Consider the following 15,994-nt stretch of genomic DNA (forward strand, 5'->3'; position numbering starts at 1 on the left):
TACTCAAGCCCCCGTAGCTTGTTGCAGCTCTGCTCTCACTTGTGGAGTGTGTGGGAGGCAACCACAGCCACGGACAGGTAGAAGTGAAGTGTGCAAGATTAGTGCGTGTGTGTGTGTGTGTGTGTGTGTGTGTGTGTGTGTGTGTGTGTGTGTGTGTGTGTGTGTGTGTGTGAATGAAACAGAAAAAGAAACACACAACAGCAGACAGGAAGAACGAGAATGTGTGTCGCTCCATCGCTCCAGCCGGGCAGCCTTGTTGGCTCCTCTCCTCGCGGACTGTGTGTATGTGTGTGTGTGTGTGTGTGTGTGAAAGTGGGTGTGAGCAGCTGAGCGAGTTGGTCGCTGTGCACGTTGAGAGTGGCCGCCACTCCACTCTTCTCCGCTCATCCATGCTGGATTAAAACCCCCCCTTTTTTTTTTTTGGACTCATACACACAGCTGTTTGGGACACACACTCTCACAGCTGCTGAAATGAGCGAGGAGGTTAAAGAGAAGGCTACGGGGAAGTCCGCTCATCGCAAGAAGAAAGGAAAGAAGGTAAAAGGATTCATTAAGCCTGACTTGGGCTTGTAAACAACATGGTGTGGCTGCTTCAGTTGACAAAATGCATTTGAGTGATTCAGACAGGAAACCAGGGCTGCGGTTTCACCTGCTGTGTTTATCACACAAAAGTTGGAGAATATTTGTCAAGCATATGTCTGATTTAATATTACAGGATGATTGTTTCCTTTGATGTGTTAATTTCCTCATTGGAAGTTGTGTATTTGTGGATTTTGTTGATGGAGAGCAGCTCTTTTGTTGTGGTCGCCGTCAGCCTTTGTTAACTGGCGACTTGATGACAGAGCACTATCATGGCATAGCAGGGACTCTAATGGCTAGTTAGGCTTTTGTTCTTCTCATTTGATAAAAAATGGCAGCTTATTCCTTCTAAACGTAATACTTTTTGTTGAAATGTTCATTGTGTGCAGGTTGCCTATTCTAGAAACTCATACAGAGGACAAACATTTGTGATGTAAGGATGTTTTTCATGTGTGTCGGACTGCGAGATACACGTCGAATCATGCTTCTTATTTCAAAACATTTCCTTCTTTTATTCATTTGAAGTTTTTTGCACCGCACAGTGCGACTGCAGGCATCGAGCACCTGTTAACCTGCTAACATCCCCGGTGATAGCAGGGGAGAGGATAAGAAATGAGGAAATAAAAGGCTGAGAAAGGGAGAATAGAAATTATGCAAGCAAATGAGAAAGATGAGGTTAAAGGTAAAAGAAGAAGTGGAAGGAGAGAGGGGAGGACAGGGAAGGATGGATTGGAGAGGTAAAGGAGGGAAGTAGGACAGGAGCTGAAAGTGGGAGCAAAGAGGGAAGGTCACGATCACGAGTGTGAAAGAGACACTTAATGTGTCTGTGTATGAATCAACATCTTCCCACAGATATTTCTCTTTTCGTTTCAGCTGCTCTGATAACATCTACTTTAAATTCATGGTAACAGCAAAATGGAAAATGAAGACTCCACAGCAACATCTCGGAGCATTACAACAAAAATGAGGCACTGTTCCTCACGATGATAATGCAGAAAATGCCTTCTCAGCAGCCAGGCCGTGATTAAAATGGGTTTTCCTGCGCTTAGCAAAGACATTAGATTTATGGTTTTATATTAGCTGGCTGTCTCCATGAGTGGGTGGAGTTTTGTGTGTGTGTTTGTGTAGCCTTTGTTTATACCGCAAAAACACATCGTACAAGACAGAGAATCTAAAGAAAGTCGTCACTGTTGAGGAATATTTACTTGATTTCATTAGAAGAAGGGGTTTGGAGTACGATGTTTGGGATTACATGAGAATGGGATTAGTATTTGGGTCAAGGGTTGAGTATTGCTTGACATTTTTTGATACAAATACAATTCAGTAACTGAGTTTTATTACCCGACACTCAGGTACCTCACTTCATCCTACAAAATTCTGTTCTTGATTTCACATTTAATTCGTTTACTTTTAGATACTGCCTAAACACAAGCATCCTTACAAGAATTTGGTAGTCTAGAAGCGACGCAGTCACTTCTCACTGGGCTAGCTGGTGAGCTAACTGCTGACACGCTACCATGCTAGTCCACCGGGTACATGCCAACACTAGTCACACATTAACTCCCCAAGCTTCTGTCTACATTATCTGTACTTTTATATACATATACCATGCTAACTCACGGTTGGTTAACTCACATGTGGGCGAATCTACGTGTCTCATTTCATATATGTGAAGATTTACAAGTCTAATTAATCTGTGAAAGTGACTTTGATGAGAAAGCAGCTTGAACGCACAAGTCCTCCATAAAAGTGTGTCTGTATGTTCATTGTGCTGCTTAAGCCTTCACTGCATGATTTAAAGTTGTTCAAGCATGTTATCTTATAGTGAAGGATTGAAGTACGGTCAAGACAAAGCTAAAGTAGATGATTAAAACAACATTTAGTTACAAAGGATTGAAGATAGACTTTGATTTTACATCATTGAATTAACAAAAAACATCACATGTTTATTTATATTACTAGTTAAAGTGAAATTTCAATAGAATGCTAGCAAAAAAGTGTCCGATTCAGGACCCTAGCTATGTTAGCTTCTTAGCTAGCCTAGATCGATCTATAGCAGGACAATAAGTACGTACAGTTTATTCAAAACATGTATTTATGCCATGAACTCCTTATGTTTTCTTATAACAGTCTACAAACTGCTTCTCTTTTGTGTTACACTATTTACTCCAACAAAGTTAAATAAGCTGCGATAGCTTCCTACATTTTGATGCTCTGTTCCCTCAAAGGTTAGCACTGTCAAGAGGGCTATTGGTCAATTTTGCTTGTCAAAGTTCAATAAACTTTAAATAAAAAGATTAATGCTCACTGACTTTGGTGATTCCATTACTTTTAAGTTTGAAATACCTTAAAACGAGCAAAATCCTGATTTAAATCCAGAAATATTTATACAAAGAACTGATAAAAATGAATCTGACAACACATTTTGTGCTAGTGTTTAGGTCTGGATCCATTTCAATCCACCAAAACCAAAAAAGGTGTTTTAGTTTGATGCCCAGCCTTGTGAGGACAGTAAACTGCTGTCCTCTTTTGTCTGTGGATGTGTGTTTCTGTGCATTGATGGCTTTGTGTGTACAGTATGTGTGTGCTTCTTTGCAGAGCCCTCTGCTGTGAAAGAGGCTGCTGGCTAAGCACCTTTATTCTATAAGATTCAGCCTTATGTTTAGTCAGCTGTTCTTAATTGTCTCCCTGCACACACACTGCAGTCTTCTCTGTTTATTCTGTGTAACAGGTGTTTTTGGCTGTAGCAGACAAAGAAGGCAACATACAGTCTATATGATTTAGTGCGTCTTTTAATATTGATGCTCTGTCCTTTGGAAGGGTTGTCTGAGTTTATGCATGTTTATGTTTAGTGATCATATTGGTGCTGAGATGACTTATTCTTTTTGTATTTGAAGGATGCAGGAGGAGATATAGGCAAAGGGAGCTGGAGAGAAAGGACCAGAAAAGTAGAGGAGGAGTCAAAAAGGGTGGGGAGGACGAGATGGAGGAGCTGAGTAAAACAAAAGCGAGGAGGAGTAGAAAATGGAGCGGAGAGAGTGAGGATGAATGGGAGCTGAGGAGAGAAGAAAGAGAGGGAATGATGAAGTGAGGAGAGAAAAGAGAGCCGGAACGATTCTGTTGTGAGACGGCGTCTCGACTGATGAGGGATGACTGTTGTGTCGCTGTGATACTGTGGAGAAGAGACAGTCAGGGAGTAATGGAAGGAAAGAGGAGAGAAGACAGCAAAAGCAGACGAAAAAGACGAGTGCACAGCGAAGTAAAGTAGACGAAAAGGAGCTTGATGGCTCTATTTTAGGGAAGAAGCAGGAAGGAAGATGAAGAGAAGGGTAGGCAGAGAGTGAAGAGGAGGAAAAATAGAGGAAGGCTATTAAAGGAGTGAGCAGACAAGATAAGTAGTGAGATTAGGAGAACATGTTTTGGCTTTGACTCTCCACCTGTTGCTAAGGACACAGGGTGGTGACGAAACCACAGTAAAAACAGTAGCACTGATGTGGATGAGTAAACTGGGAAAGAACCATCACATACTACGAAAAGGAACAATTGAATGCTTGGATGTGGGTGTGTTTAAGGTGAGAATAATGCGAGTAGAGAAGACATTCAGTGGGAGAAACGCTGCATTACTTCAGTTGGAGCAGCTGAGATAAAGCCCACATGTCAGTAAGCTTACTGATGTCTCATCTGAGTGGAGATTAGTTAAATCCATTTCTGTTTTTCTACCATTTTTTAACAATTTGTTAACATTGTAATAATAAAAGGAAACGATACCAATGCTGCAAACAATAGAAAATGCCAACTTGTTTTCACTCCACCCTGGACATTATGTTTTTGTCCAATTCCAAAATTGAGTCGTAATTGAATTTTGGTTGAAAGCTCAGCCAAACATTTTGGTGTGGAGCCAACATTTTTTAAAGGGGTGTTCAGCAATTTAGTGTGGCATTTTCATAACGTTGATGCACCTCTGAAGGACAAATTAAAATAAAAAGTCTGGTAAAATCAAGGCAGCAGAGGCTGAGGTATCCATACCTTTAGTCCCTGATAGTGTGTGGGCCAAGCTCCAAAAAAATACTGGATGCTACATTTCCCATCATGCAACTCAAGACTATATAATCCTTCTTGCCACATGTCTTTCGGCAAGTCCTTAATTTGTAATTTAGGCTATTTTATAGGCTAATTTTTATTAAATGTTGGAAGTTTTCAAGCCTAAATTGAGATAACCCAGTTGACATCACTGTGACATCATCAGGGTTATATTCTTAAACTCTTCACAACCACCGTGTACTCAAAACAATGAGAGACTACTTCTTCTTCTTCTTCTTCTTCTTCTTCTTCTTCTTCTTCTTCTTCTTCTTCTTCTTCTTCTTCTTCTTCTTCTTCTTCTTCTTCTTCTTCTTCTTCTTCTTCTTCTTCTTCTTCTTCTTCTTCGTGTCGTTGCGTGAAAGCTATTCTTTGTATCTGGTAATTCAAATTATAAAAAATTAATACATGGTTAGCCTTTGTGGGGGTGTTGTTGATGATCTCTCAGTGCTTTTGTAGTAACAAGTACGGTGACCCTAAGAGCTCAACACTCTTCAACTTAAGAAAACAAATGAAGACGGACAAAACACAAGCAAACAAAGAAAATATTGCCATCAATTGGACAACACGTGCCCAACCGAACACAGAAACCGGCAGCAAAAACAGGACCCACGACCAAATACAGAAATGCTGCACGTAGAAGAGTCAACAACGGAAACTGTTTCCAGGGGACGCTAAGAAGTGATGAACGGCTTGGGCACACTTGTTTTAGCCGTGGTTTTCTGTGTTTAGCTGTGTTTTCTGCGTCATACTTGCGGTGTATTAAAGTTAATACTTGGTCCCAAAAGTTGAATTCTATTCAATCACTGTTGTTTTACTTATGTTTAAGTAAAATTTACAATTTTGAAGCTCTCGTCAATTTAATTTATGTGCAGACAGAAATTCATGTTTTCAAGGGTTGCAAACAAAATATGACACATCCCCCATTTGCATTTTTGTTTTCCTTGTCTGCCTGCTGTCGCTGAAATCACATATCGCCGGTCCTCACAGAAACGGGAGTGAGGGAAGGGTGAAAGAAAGAGAGAGACACAGGGGACCTTAAAGCTTGGCAGGTGTGTTAATGGATGTAACTATGACAACCAAAGACCCACTGGGAGAGAAGGAGGAAGTGAGAGAAACAGTTTGGAGCTGTGGAAGTTAGTCATCAGGTAGAGAATTTGCATACGGCTCAACATGAAATCTTAAATAAATCTTAAATCTTAGCGTTAACTGGAGTGCTTCATGTAAACACAGCCGGGCTGAGGGTATCTCTGATTGAACTCGCGTCTAAGAAGATGAAAACAAACTGATATGGGCTGTCACACCCTGCACTTGTGTGTGTGTGCGTGCGTGCGTGCGTGTGTGTGTGTGCGTGCGTGTGTGTGTGTGTGTGTGTGCGCGCGTGTGTGTCTCCAGTATACACACACATGCACAGGCCTGGTATGCCTTTTACATTTTTACTATGTAACTCAAAGCCTGTCCGGCTGAGTCTTGTAACTGAGGAGGGAAACAGGAAGAGGATCCTTTCAGACAAGCAGCTTCTACTGAGAAATACCTCAAGAGAGCGTGGAGGTGTAGATGACACCCAAATGCCAAATTATCTGCACAAAATTGTTGCTTGTTTCTCTGAAAATGGATGAAAAGTTTATTTTTACGGCTGTCCGATACCCATTTGTGCTAATAATTAGAATCAGAATCCTGGGTATAATACGATATAATCAATATGATCATAATGTGTGATTATTTCTAGCTGTTTTTACTCGCGTAACCAGCAAACAGAAGCAGCTCTGTGGCCTCTAATAATGACAACTCCACTTCAATAAAACAACCCATCTGCTAGAGGGAGGTGTGCAGCACATATATGCATGATGTATCAGTGTTTTTGTGCTGTTTTAGTAAGAGAAGTGGACTATTGCTTATGTAACATGACTGCCCACGTTCAGTCATTTTCAACCCACACCCTCTCCAATGTCAATACTGTCAATGCTTTCAATAGGCATGAAGTGGTAGCTTCAGCACACTGGCAATCTGATTTATCCAAAGTGCAGAGTAAGAAAATAGAGCTGTTAACTGAAATTATGCTTTGTCAGATCAATGCAGGCATCTTTAAAAAAAATCTTTAACGGTTTCTCTTTATATCTATTTGACCAATGCACTTGTCGTCATTCATTCTTTTTACTATCTGCAGTTTTGTTCATGTACTCACAACAGGAAGTGTTAACAAATTCCAAAATCTGTCTTTTGAATATGAAACTCTCACTGTTAACAATCTTACAAAGTGCAAATCTCAGGTAAGACAGATAAGAGAAAAATGCCAAGGACATGAGCATAGAGGAAGTAAAGACAATAAAATAAACATGATACGAAAAGAGGAATCAAAACAAAAAAAAAAAACACATCAAACATTTCCAAAAGCTTTCACCAAACTTTCACACCAAAATTTCCAAACTTGTGGTGTTCAACCAACTCAAGTGACATCACTCGAGGCAGTTTATCAGGTTTAATGCAGCTTTGTCTAGAGCACATCATGCAGCAGTTAACAGACTCTGATGTGTAAACTTGGCCCCCACTTGAATATTTGGTTCTCAACTCATTTCAGCCTCCTCTTAGCGATGTACAGTTTTGTTTATAATAACTTCAACGTAAGGCTAGCCAACATGTCCAGTTTGCATCTGGTCCTGTCTTGTGGCATCCTTCCCAGCCCCGTGAAGCAGAGATGTTCACACATCTCTCAGGCAGATGAAGGCAGGGCATCATTTGTATTAAGTTATACAGTTGAACCATGTGTTCACTCAAACACTCTGATGGTTCCAGGGAGCTACTTTGGACAGAGTTTCCTCTTCTTCCAGAGGGTGGTGCTGGGTGGAGTCAGGCAGGTTACTCTATACCAGGGTATAATCCCATCTGGAATGCCCGGTGCACAGCATTTCCTGAGATTGGAGCTGGCCGCCCTCTGCTACAGTTCATCACATCTGACAGACGTTGCCAGGGAAACCTGATAACTCTTTGGGCACTATCACAAGCCATTGATAGAGTTTGGACAGGTTGTACTATGGGTGCCATATTGCAGGCCCTTCTCAGAAAGCAGGAAGTGTTGGCTGCAAAGTGCAACATTAACTGATGAGATTTCCATTCTAAAATTCTGCTGGCTTGCTCAGGAACTCTGCAATGTTACCCTCAAGTAACACCTCCAGCAGGACGTACCACTGGAGTGAAAACACGGGACCCACTTAGCAGCACCAGGGGGCACTGCAGCCACCAGGGAAGTTTATACATTCTTTGTTATTTTAATTATCAATAATACTGTTTTTTTCACATTAAAACTGAGAGATTGGTAAGGTTGGTGTAAAAAAAAAAAAAAAAGTGCATCGGTTTTTGCCTGGTGCAGACTTTCCCCCTGGGAAATTGTTTATCCCCTGATCAGATCAGGAGATAAACATTCATCTCATTACAAACGTGTCATAACAGAGAACTTGACATTATTTATGCGAGTGAGTCAGCTTGGCCTGTCACCTTTTCAAAAAGCGTGACTTGGGATTGTGGCTGCTGTTCTGTCATTATCCTGTAAGTTTTCACCTGAAACAGTGACAATGGGACGCACGTCCTTGCATACAAGCAGGCCGATGAGGTTGTGCTGTTTGACGTTGCTCCACTTATTCCTGGTGTCTCTGCTTCTCGGGTGGTAAACTAGCAGGCTTTTTGTAGTGGCTGTAGGACACAGCAGCTGCTTTTTACAAAGTTGGCAAACAGTCTTAAAGCTGTAACTTTGCCATCTGTGGCTTGAACTCAAAATATTTCCACACGCTGCTTCTCAGATGCTTCAGTGATGTGAATATCCAGTCGGCACGACTTAACCTGCCGGTGTTCTCCTCTGTCTTTGTAAATTAGATACTGTACATTTTTTGCTTGGTCAACAGGGCGTGCAATTTGTCAACATGCTGGATCACTAGACAAATCTCCTCAAACAGTCTGTTGCTCTCATAGACTGTACAAAAATGTTTTCCCACGTGTGAACAAAAGTCAAATTTCTGAAAAAAAGTAAGCCCTAGAGATAATCAATCTCATTTTATATAGCCTGGTTCTGGATTTCTTAGTCAAAATTTTGTCAGTCAACTTAATTAGCTCTGGTCTTGCTCTCGTGAATGGCTGTTTTCCCAGTTGTAGAAAGTACTGAGCCAATCAGGGCCTTTGTAGGTGGGACCAATGTTGGTGGCCTTACAGTGGTTTGATAGAGTGAGAAAGAAGAAGACCAGAGACTCAAGAGGAACTTCGTGACATGCAAGACAGTGGTCATGTGACCAACAGAGGTAGCTGAGTTGGCACTAGGGCTAGCAAGCTAATGCTAGCTTTCATAGACCGGCTAAGGAATTGTCTGACAGATCACCGCAAGCTATGGCTTTGACTCAGTGTTAGTGTGTCAGAATGGCTAAAATGGTTACGTATCAGTGGAAAATAATTAGTAAAAATGTTTGCTGTACTCTTACTTCCATAAGATTGTTGACGGGCTTCCTCATTAGAAGATGCTTCTCCAACAAGACACCCTGACCAGAGTTGGACGAAAGTCTTGCTACCTTTACTAAATATTTTTTAGATAGTAAAAGATCCGTCTGTGTTGCAAAGGTTGCAGTAGCTGGAATAATACATATCAACGTTCACAAGCTTCAATCAAGCACTCTGCATTGTGAGAATATAGCTTGCAGTTTAGTCTGCTGAGTCAACCCCTGAATCTTAGAAGAAAACTCACACAAAAATTTGAGTATAAAAAAACAACTTACAGATGATCATGAAAAAGACTTGGTCACAATTTCATTTTAGTCTTTCAACAACCACTTGATTTTGAGGATGATAAGAAAAGCACACATGTGGGAAATTCTCCAGTAAAGCAGAAGCAGACTCTGCAATGTACTGCAATTTCTTCCTATTCATCATGATGTGATATTCACCCTCTCCCCTCTTTATTGTCCTGGTAGATATTCTAGCCAAATAAGCAGCACACAGTATAATGAAGCTGATGATATTCTTTGGGTGAGAGTTCCTGCCAGCGTGGTCCTTTGGAGCCAACATATTGTGTTTTTGCTGAGGCAGCCGTGGAGCAGAATGCTGCGCTTGGCTCTATTTCTCACACTTCACAGGAACAGGATGAAGCTCTGCTCTGTTAGCATGGTTTGTTCAATGTACAGGTCTCTCATCTTTACCCCCTATCTCTCACAAAACACACACACACACACATCAGAGACAGAGGAGTTCAGTGGAAATGATAAGGTGAAAGGGCTGAGCGAGGGAGAGAGAGAAATAAAGTGAGATAGTACAACTTATTGGCCTGGTCTCGATGATTCAGTTCCAAATGTACATTGCTGTGTTTGCCTTGCTCAGCAGTTGACTGGGACCCAGGACTGCAGACATTTTTTCTCAAAGATCTTTGCTTTAATCAACTCTGAATCCTCAGCAAGACAGGATGTCTGTACAACATCCAGTTGTAATTAGATAGATCTCACAATCCTTTTATTCCTTTTAGCTCATCTTTAGATGAGTGTAAGGTCAATTAACAGTCTACCATATTTTAATTATTTGGCTTAATTGGTCTCCATGTTAAACCAGGCTAAAATAATTACAGTTTAACAGATTAAATCATCATCACCAGCACAAATGAGAATGTTTATAATGTAAATAGTTTGGAGGGTCTGAGGATGCTGGACCAACACATCATATATTGGATTATTTCATGTTTCTTGTCTTTGTAAGGGTGATATTTGAATAATGTCCAGTAACGATGCATCATTTGGAGTCATGTTTCTGGTCCAATATTCACTTTTATATTCACTCAACACTCTGCTTTTGGTCTCGACCAAGCCCTGAGGAAAATATCTGGCTTTAAATGCTCCACTGTGTTCATCAGCTAGTTGCTAACAGTATCTGTCTGCTGTTTGGTGTTGAGTAAGTAGTGTACAGTGGATTTATAGAGCATTTTCATTGAAAACAGCAGCCTGCTGTTTCAAAGAAACCAAATATTGATGGTCAGTAAGAAACACAAAAAATGGCACTCTTCCGTGTTTAGGTCCAACATTTTGTTGACCCATCCAACCACCCCGACCTCCTCCCATTGCAGACTTTGCCGAGTTTTTTTCAGTTTTCTACCTGCTGTTCTTAATATCACATTACTTTCGTTTTTTTCATTAGCATTTCCCTCTTCTTTTAGCTTTTTGCCTTTCTGAATTATTCATATTTTCAATTTCCCATTTTTAGGTCTTTGTCTCTCTCTGATTCATACATTTGCCTCATTTCTGTTTTTTCTCTTTAGGGGCCACTTAAATGACTGCTGATATCATCATGATGTTTTTAGCAGGATTTTCTGTTTACTTGCAATCACTCTGCCCTCTAGTGCATAGGATTGTAATGTAATGGTAATCAATAATTAGGAGAGAAAATGTTTGTACTTTGAATGTTCCAGATTACTGATACAACAATGCATACAACTGGAGTAGTTATGTGTAGTCTGCAGTATTTGTGCTAGAAGCAGAGTGTATCAGAGTTCACTATGAATACAAAGAATTACCTCAATGTTATGTTATGCTATTGGTGTTATACATGCAGTGGTTTCAGTCAGGGCTAAAAGGCAGTTAAAGTTTACAGTAGAAGATAATGTGAGTTTGTTTCTGCACAGTGGTGAACACATTAAGCTAGTGGTCATTTTTATTATTCCCAAGGCTCTTTTCCGTATATTAAAATTAAACATACAACTTCAATTTTGATCTATATTTGATGTGTAAAGCCGGTGTAGCAGGTATGAATGCAATAAATCCCACTGCTGAATGTGGGTATTGCTGAGTGTGAGCTTCCTCTAGTATTGCTTTGTGTCAAAGATTGTAGTGAAATGTAAAATGTGCACAAACACCACATAGCTGGTGAATTAGCTTAATGTTAGAGTGACTGACTAAGCAGTGGCAGTCTCAGAAGGAGCTGTGTTGTGCAGAAAAGCTGACATAGCGTCAGCTATAGATCACTGTTGACTACCTGCACCAGCAGTACAGTAGCTCTTTCTAATTAATTTCCTCCCAGCTATCGTCTAAAAAAATCTATTACCGCAACACAAAATTCTGCTTATTTTTCTGACTTTTCTCAAATCTTTTCTTTATTTATTATGAATCACCAGATAAACTTACTTTTGCAGGGTTTCTTTCTTTTAAGGATTATTTTAAAGCTGTGGTTATTGATTTATTTATTTATTTTTGGCCACTTCGGGTGCGTGAAACAGGCAGAAGTAGTTGCCTAATTGGACCTGACGGAGCACCATTAGCATTCATCTGGAGAAAAGATTTGGGCAACCCGACAAATGTTAAGCTGCCAGCGTGTCTCATAAGAGGTTCTTGTTGGATGGCCGAACACCTTTGGAAACTCCCCGTTCCCAACACCTTCCTGTTGTTGGAATTGGCTGCTCAGAGCCGAGAGAGAAGCCAGGGTTTAAGCTTCTCTCTATCTGTCTTTTTTCATTTCACTTTTTATGTTAATCTGAGTGCAATGTCCTCCAGGAGAGAGAGTCTGAAAATATGTGCTGTTATCTCCATGTTTAACGATAATTATGTCTCCCGTCTAACCTGGTCCTTATGTTCTTCCTTTAGCTCTGATTTGAACTTAAACATTTACTGATATAAATATCGGGTCCTTTCTGTCTAATGTAGTTGCCACCTTTGTTTGCTGTTTGGTTTTTCAGTGTGTTTTCGGAGCTTTTTCAGCTGCTTTCTGCTACTGAAAACAAGATTTAAGGGCAATAAAAACCAAATCATTGAGCCAACCAAGTCACTCAGAGCTATGCTAACTATTTCAACTGTTATCCTTTACTTTTAGCTAGCTATTTCAGCTAACTATCTATTACTTTTAGCTAACTATTTCAATCATGTATTTGTTATTATTAGCTAACAATTTCAGCTACCTATCTATTACTTTTGTCCAACTATTTCAAACATTTATTTGTTATAATTAGCTAGCTCTTTCAGCTACCTAGCTATTACTTTTAGCTAACTATTTCAATCATTTATTCGTTATTTTTAGCTAGTTATTTTAGCTAGCTATCTATTACTTTTAGCTAACTATTTCAATCATGTATTCTTTATTACTAGCTAGCTATTTTAGCTAGCTATCTATTACGTTTAGCTAACTATTTCAACTGGTATCCATTACCTTTAGCTAACTGTTTCAACCATACATCCATTGCTTTTAGGTAATGAAAACTGTTTTCCTATACTTTTTAGCTAACTGTTTAAACCATTTAATCATTACCTTTAGCTAACTCATTCAAGTGGTTTTCCACACTTTGTGCTAACTTCGAATCAGCCTGTATCCCAAAATGTCTCGTTAGTCCTGTAACAAGAGGAAAGTGTGAGGCTCAGTAGTGTCACAAAATGTCAATGTAAAAATAATGATTAGTGCAGCTTTAAATCAACATAAGAAGGAATCATTTGGCTCACTGGTCACAAATTGTGAGAAGATTCACAGATTTTTGTACTTTAAGGCGTCACAAGCCAAAAAATTTGGACTAGGATTAGAAAATGGTATTAAACAATACATTTTGATGTAATTCATTAAAAGGCACCATGACATCCAAAACCTGTTAGGGCTAAAAACTTCTTACAAAATTTATATAACAAAGGCATGTTTTTCTTCTTAGTGGTATTTTGTTGAGGGAGAAGTCAGCGACCCAGGGGATGTCTGACTCGGGGAATATTATATTTAGGGGAATTATTTATACATAACAACATCATTGTTGCTTCTATTGAAATTAGATAACTAAATAAATTAGATAGTAATATTTTTTTGGAGAACTGCTTCAACCCCTTTGGAGATACGTGCGGCTCATATAAGCATCCCTGCTTTTTTATATGAACAGAAAAGAGAGCCGTATGCAGAAAATGTCAGACAAGTGGACATCCTGTGCATTGCAACATTGGCCTCTCACCAAACTGTGTTCCTGTAATGACGCTTGCCCAGCAGAACTACTTAGCTACCAGCTCAATCTCCAGAGTGCATTTTAATCATATCTGTGAAGCAGTCTCACATTGGCCTTGGGGAAAAATACAAGGCGCTGCAGCCAGAAAATAGACCATCTTTTATACAAATAAAATGACAGGAAGTGGCAGACAGTGCAGTCTGACACAGTCAAATGCACAAAGCCTGGAGTTCAGGGATGGAGCTCAGAGGAAGGCTAAGTGAAGGTGTCAGACGGTAGTATGATTAGGCTAATGTGACTCTGTAGCCATGGCAACAAGAGTGTGCAGAAGGTGATGTAATCATTCAGGGAAAGCATCCATCTGTTTTCCTTCATAATGTCACTGTAGATCGTTCATTCTTTCTCTCTCTTCTTCCTTTGAATCCCATGTTTATTTTCTCTTTCACTTTCAGTCCCTCATTTATGTATGTTAACTCTGTCTCATCCTTTGTCTCACTCACACATTCACCATTACGTCCTCCCCTTCCCCTTTCCCCGTCTCTGCCTCTTTTCTTGTCTCTTCTTTGTTTCTCTCTCAGACTTTTTAGTTGCTGAGAAGCCGATTGCTGCTTGTTTCTAATTTCATTACAGTGGAGTTGGCAGGCAGACAAAGGCAGAAATATACTGGGGGGACAAAAATGGACAAAATGTTATGTTTGTTGGACATCAACATCTGTTTTTGATTCCTTTATTTCCAGGCTTATGGCACAGTTACTACTCACTGTCTTAAGTTATTTTATCAGGTTATTGGGATAATTTAGGCTACTCAGAAATCTAACATATACTCCCAAAGCCCTGTCAGATAGGGACCACCATTTATTTGAACCATTCATCAATTACTTTTTAACTATTTCAATCATTTCCTGTTATTTTAGCTATTTCAGATAGCTATCTATTACTTTAAGATAACTAATTTAACTGTTATCCATTGCTTTTAGCTAACTATTTCAATAATTTATCCATTATTTCTAGCTAACTATTTCAGCTAGCGATCTACTTCTTTTAGCTAACAATTTCAACTGTTTATCCATTACTTTTAGGTAATTAATTCCGTCATTCATCAGTTGCTTTTAGCTAACTATTTTAACTTATTATCCATTTCCTGAAGCTAACTATTTATCTGTTATTTTAGCTAACTATTTCAACTATCTTTTACTGGTAGCTCCATTATGTTTAGCTTATCGTTTCAATCACTTATCTGTTATTTTTTTGTTGAATATTTCAACTGTTATCCGTTACTTTTAGCTAACTGTTTCAGTCATTAAAGTTATTTTTAGCTAACTCTTTCAACTGTTATACAGTACTTTTAGCTAATGTTAACAAGTTCAACCATTTATCCATTGCTTTTAGCAAATTGTTTAAATTGTTATCCTGTACTTTTTGTTAACTGTTTAAACCATTTGCCCATTCCCTTTAGCTAACTCTTTCAAGTGGTTTCCATACTTCGCGTTAATAGCAAATCAGCCTTTATACCAAAATGTCGAGTTATTCCTGTAACAATAAGTGAAAAGTGTGGACAGTCTGAGGCTCAGTAGTGTCACAAAATGTAAAAACAAAATGGATGGGTTTTGTCACTCATATTCTTATTCTTTGTTTTATTTCCATATATAATATAATAATAATACAATAATATGAATAATATAATAATATAATATATATGCTTTGGGTGATGTAAACAGGAAGTGTGATGTTGCCATGTGTTCCAGTTTGACTGAGTAATGACTCTGAGAAGGGGGGCGATTTCTGACACGACATGCGTCAGTCAGATGCTGCTGTAAGGGTTAACTGCCTCAAGCAGATGGCAGATGGAAGAGTACAAATGACAGCTAAAGAAAGAAAGACAGAGGAACAAGTGCAGTAATGATGTGAGGAGGATGAGAAAAGGCAGAAGGCAGAGTGGTTTCTGAACTAGAACATTGAGAGTACTGGCAGGTCGCCTGCTGGAAATACCCAGACTGTTCCTCACACACACTGAGACGCACGTCATCATTGTCTCTGTGTGTGTGTGTGTGTGTGTGTGTGTGTGTGTGTGTGTGTGTGTGTGTGTGTGTGTGTGTGTGTGTGTGTGTTTGTGTGCCCGCTATTGACGAAGACAGTGTATGCTTACAGTCAATCTTGCCATCATCAACAATGTCATGCTACACCACTACAGCTAAGGGTGCAGGTAACAAACACAGACACACACAATCTGCTTGTTTAGTGGTTAGTGTATGAACAGCATCCTCTGAACAAACAGAACACCTCACAGAGCGTCATCAAAGACGTGAGCTTACTGGTTAAGTCTATTTGTCTCTGTCACTTGGGAATACACACACACACACACACACACATACACCAATATTCGCTATCTAAAATCAGCACAAAAACAGCACACATGCA

General features: G+C 39.6%; 1 protein-coding gene across 7 annotated transcripts in view; it reads left to right on the forward strand.

The window, feature by feature from the left end:
* Positions 1-456: 456 nt before the first annotated feature.
* Positions 457-15,994, forward strand: part of LOC121624453 (ankyrin-3-like) — a 139,966-nt gene continuing 124,428 nt past the window's right edge. For all 7 annotated transcript variants that reach the window (XM_041962097.1, XM_041962099.1, XM_041962098.1 and 4 more), the window contains exon 1: positions 457-537. In XM_041962097.1, coding sequence (XP_041818031.1) covers positions 472-537 — 66 coding nt within the window. In that variant the 5' untranslated portion in view covers positions 457-471. The remainder of the gene's footprint in view (positions 538-15,994) is intronic.

This window comes from Chelmon rostratus, chromosome 21, assembly GCF_017976325.1.
Source record: "Chelmon rostratus isolate fCheRos1 chromosome 21, fCheRos1.pri, whole genome shotgun sequence".
In the NCBI taxonomy this organism is placed as follows: Eukaryota; Metazoa; Chordata; class Actinopteri; order Chaetodontiformes; family Chaetodontidae; genus Chelmon; species Chelmon rostratus.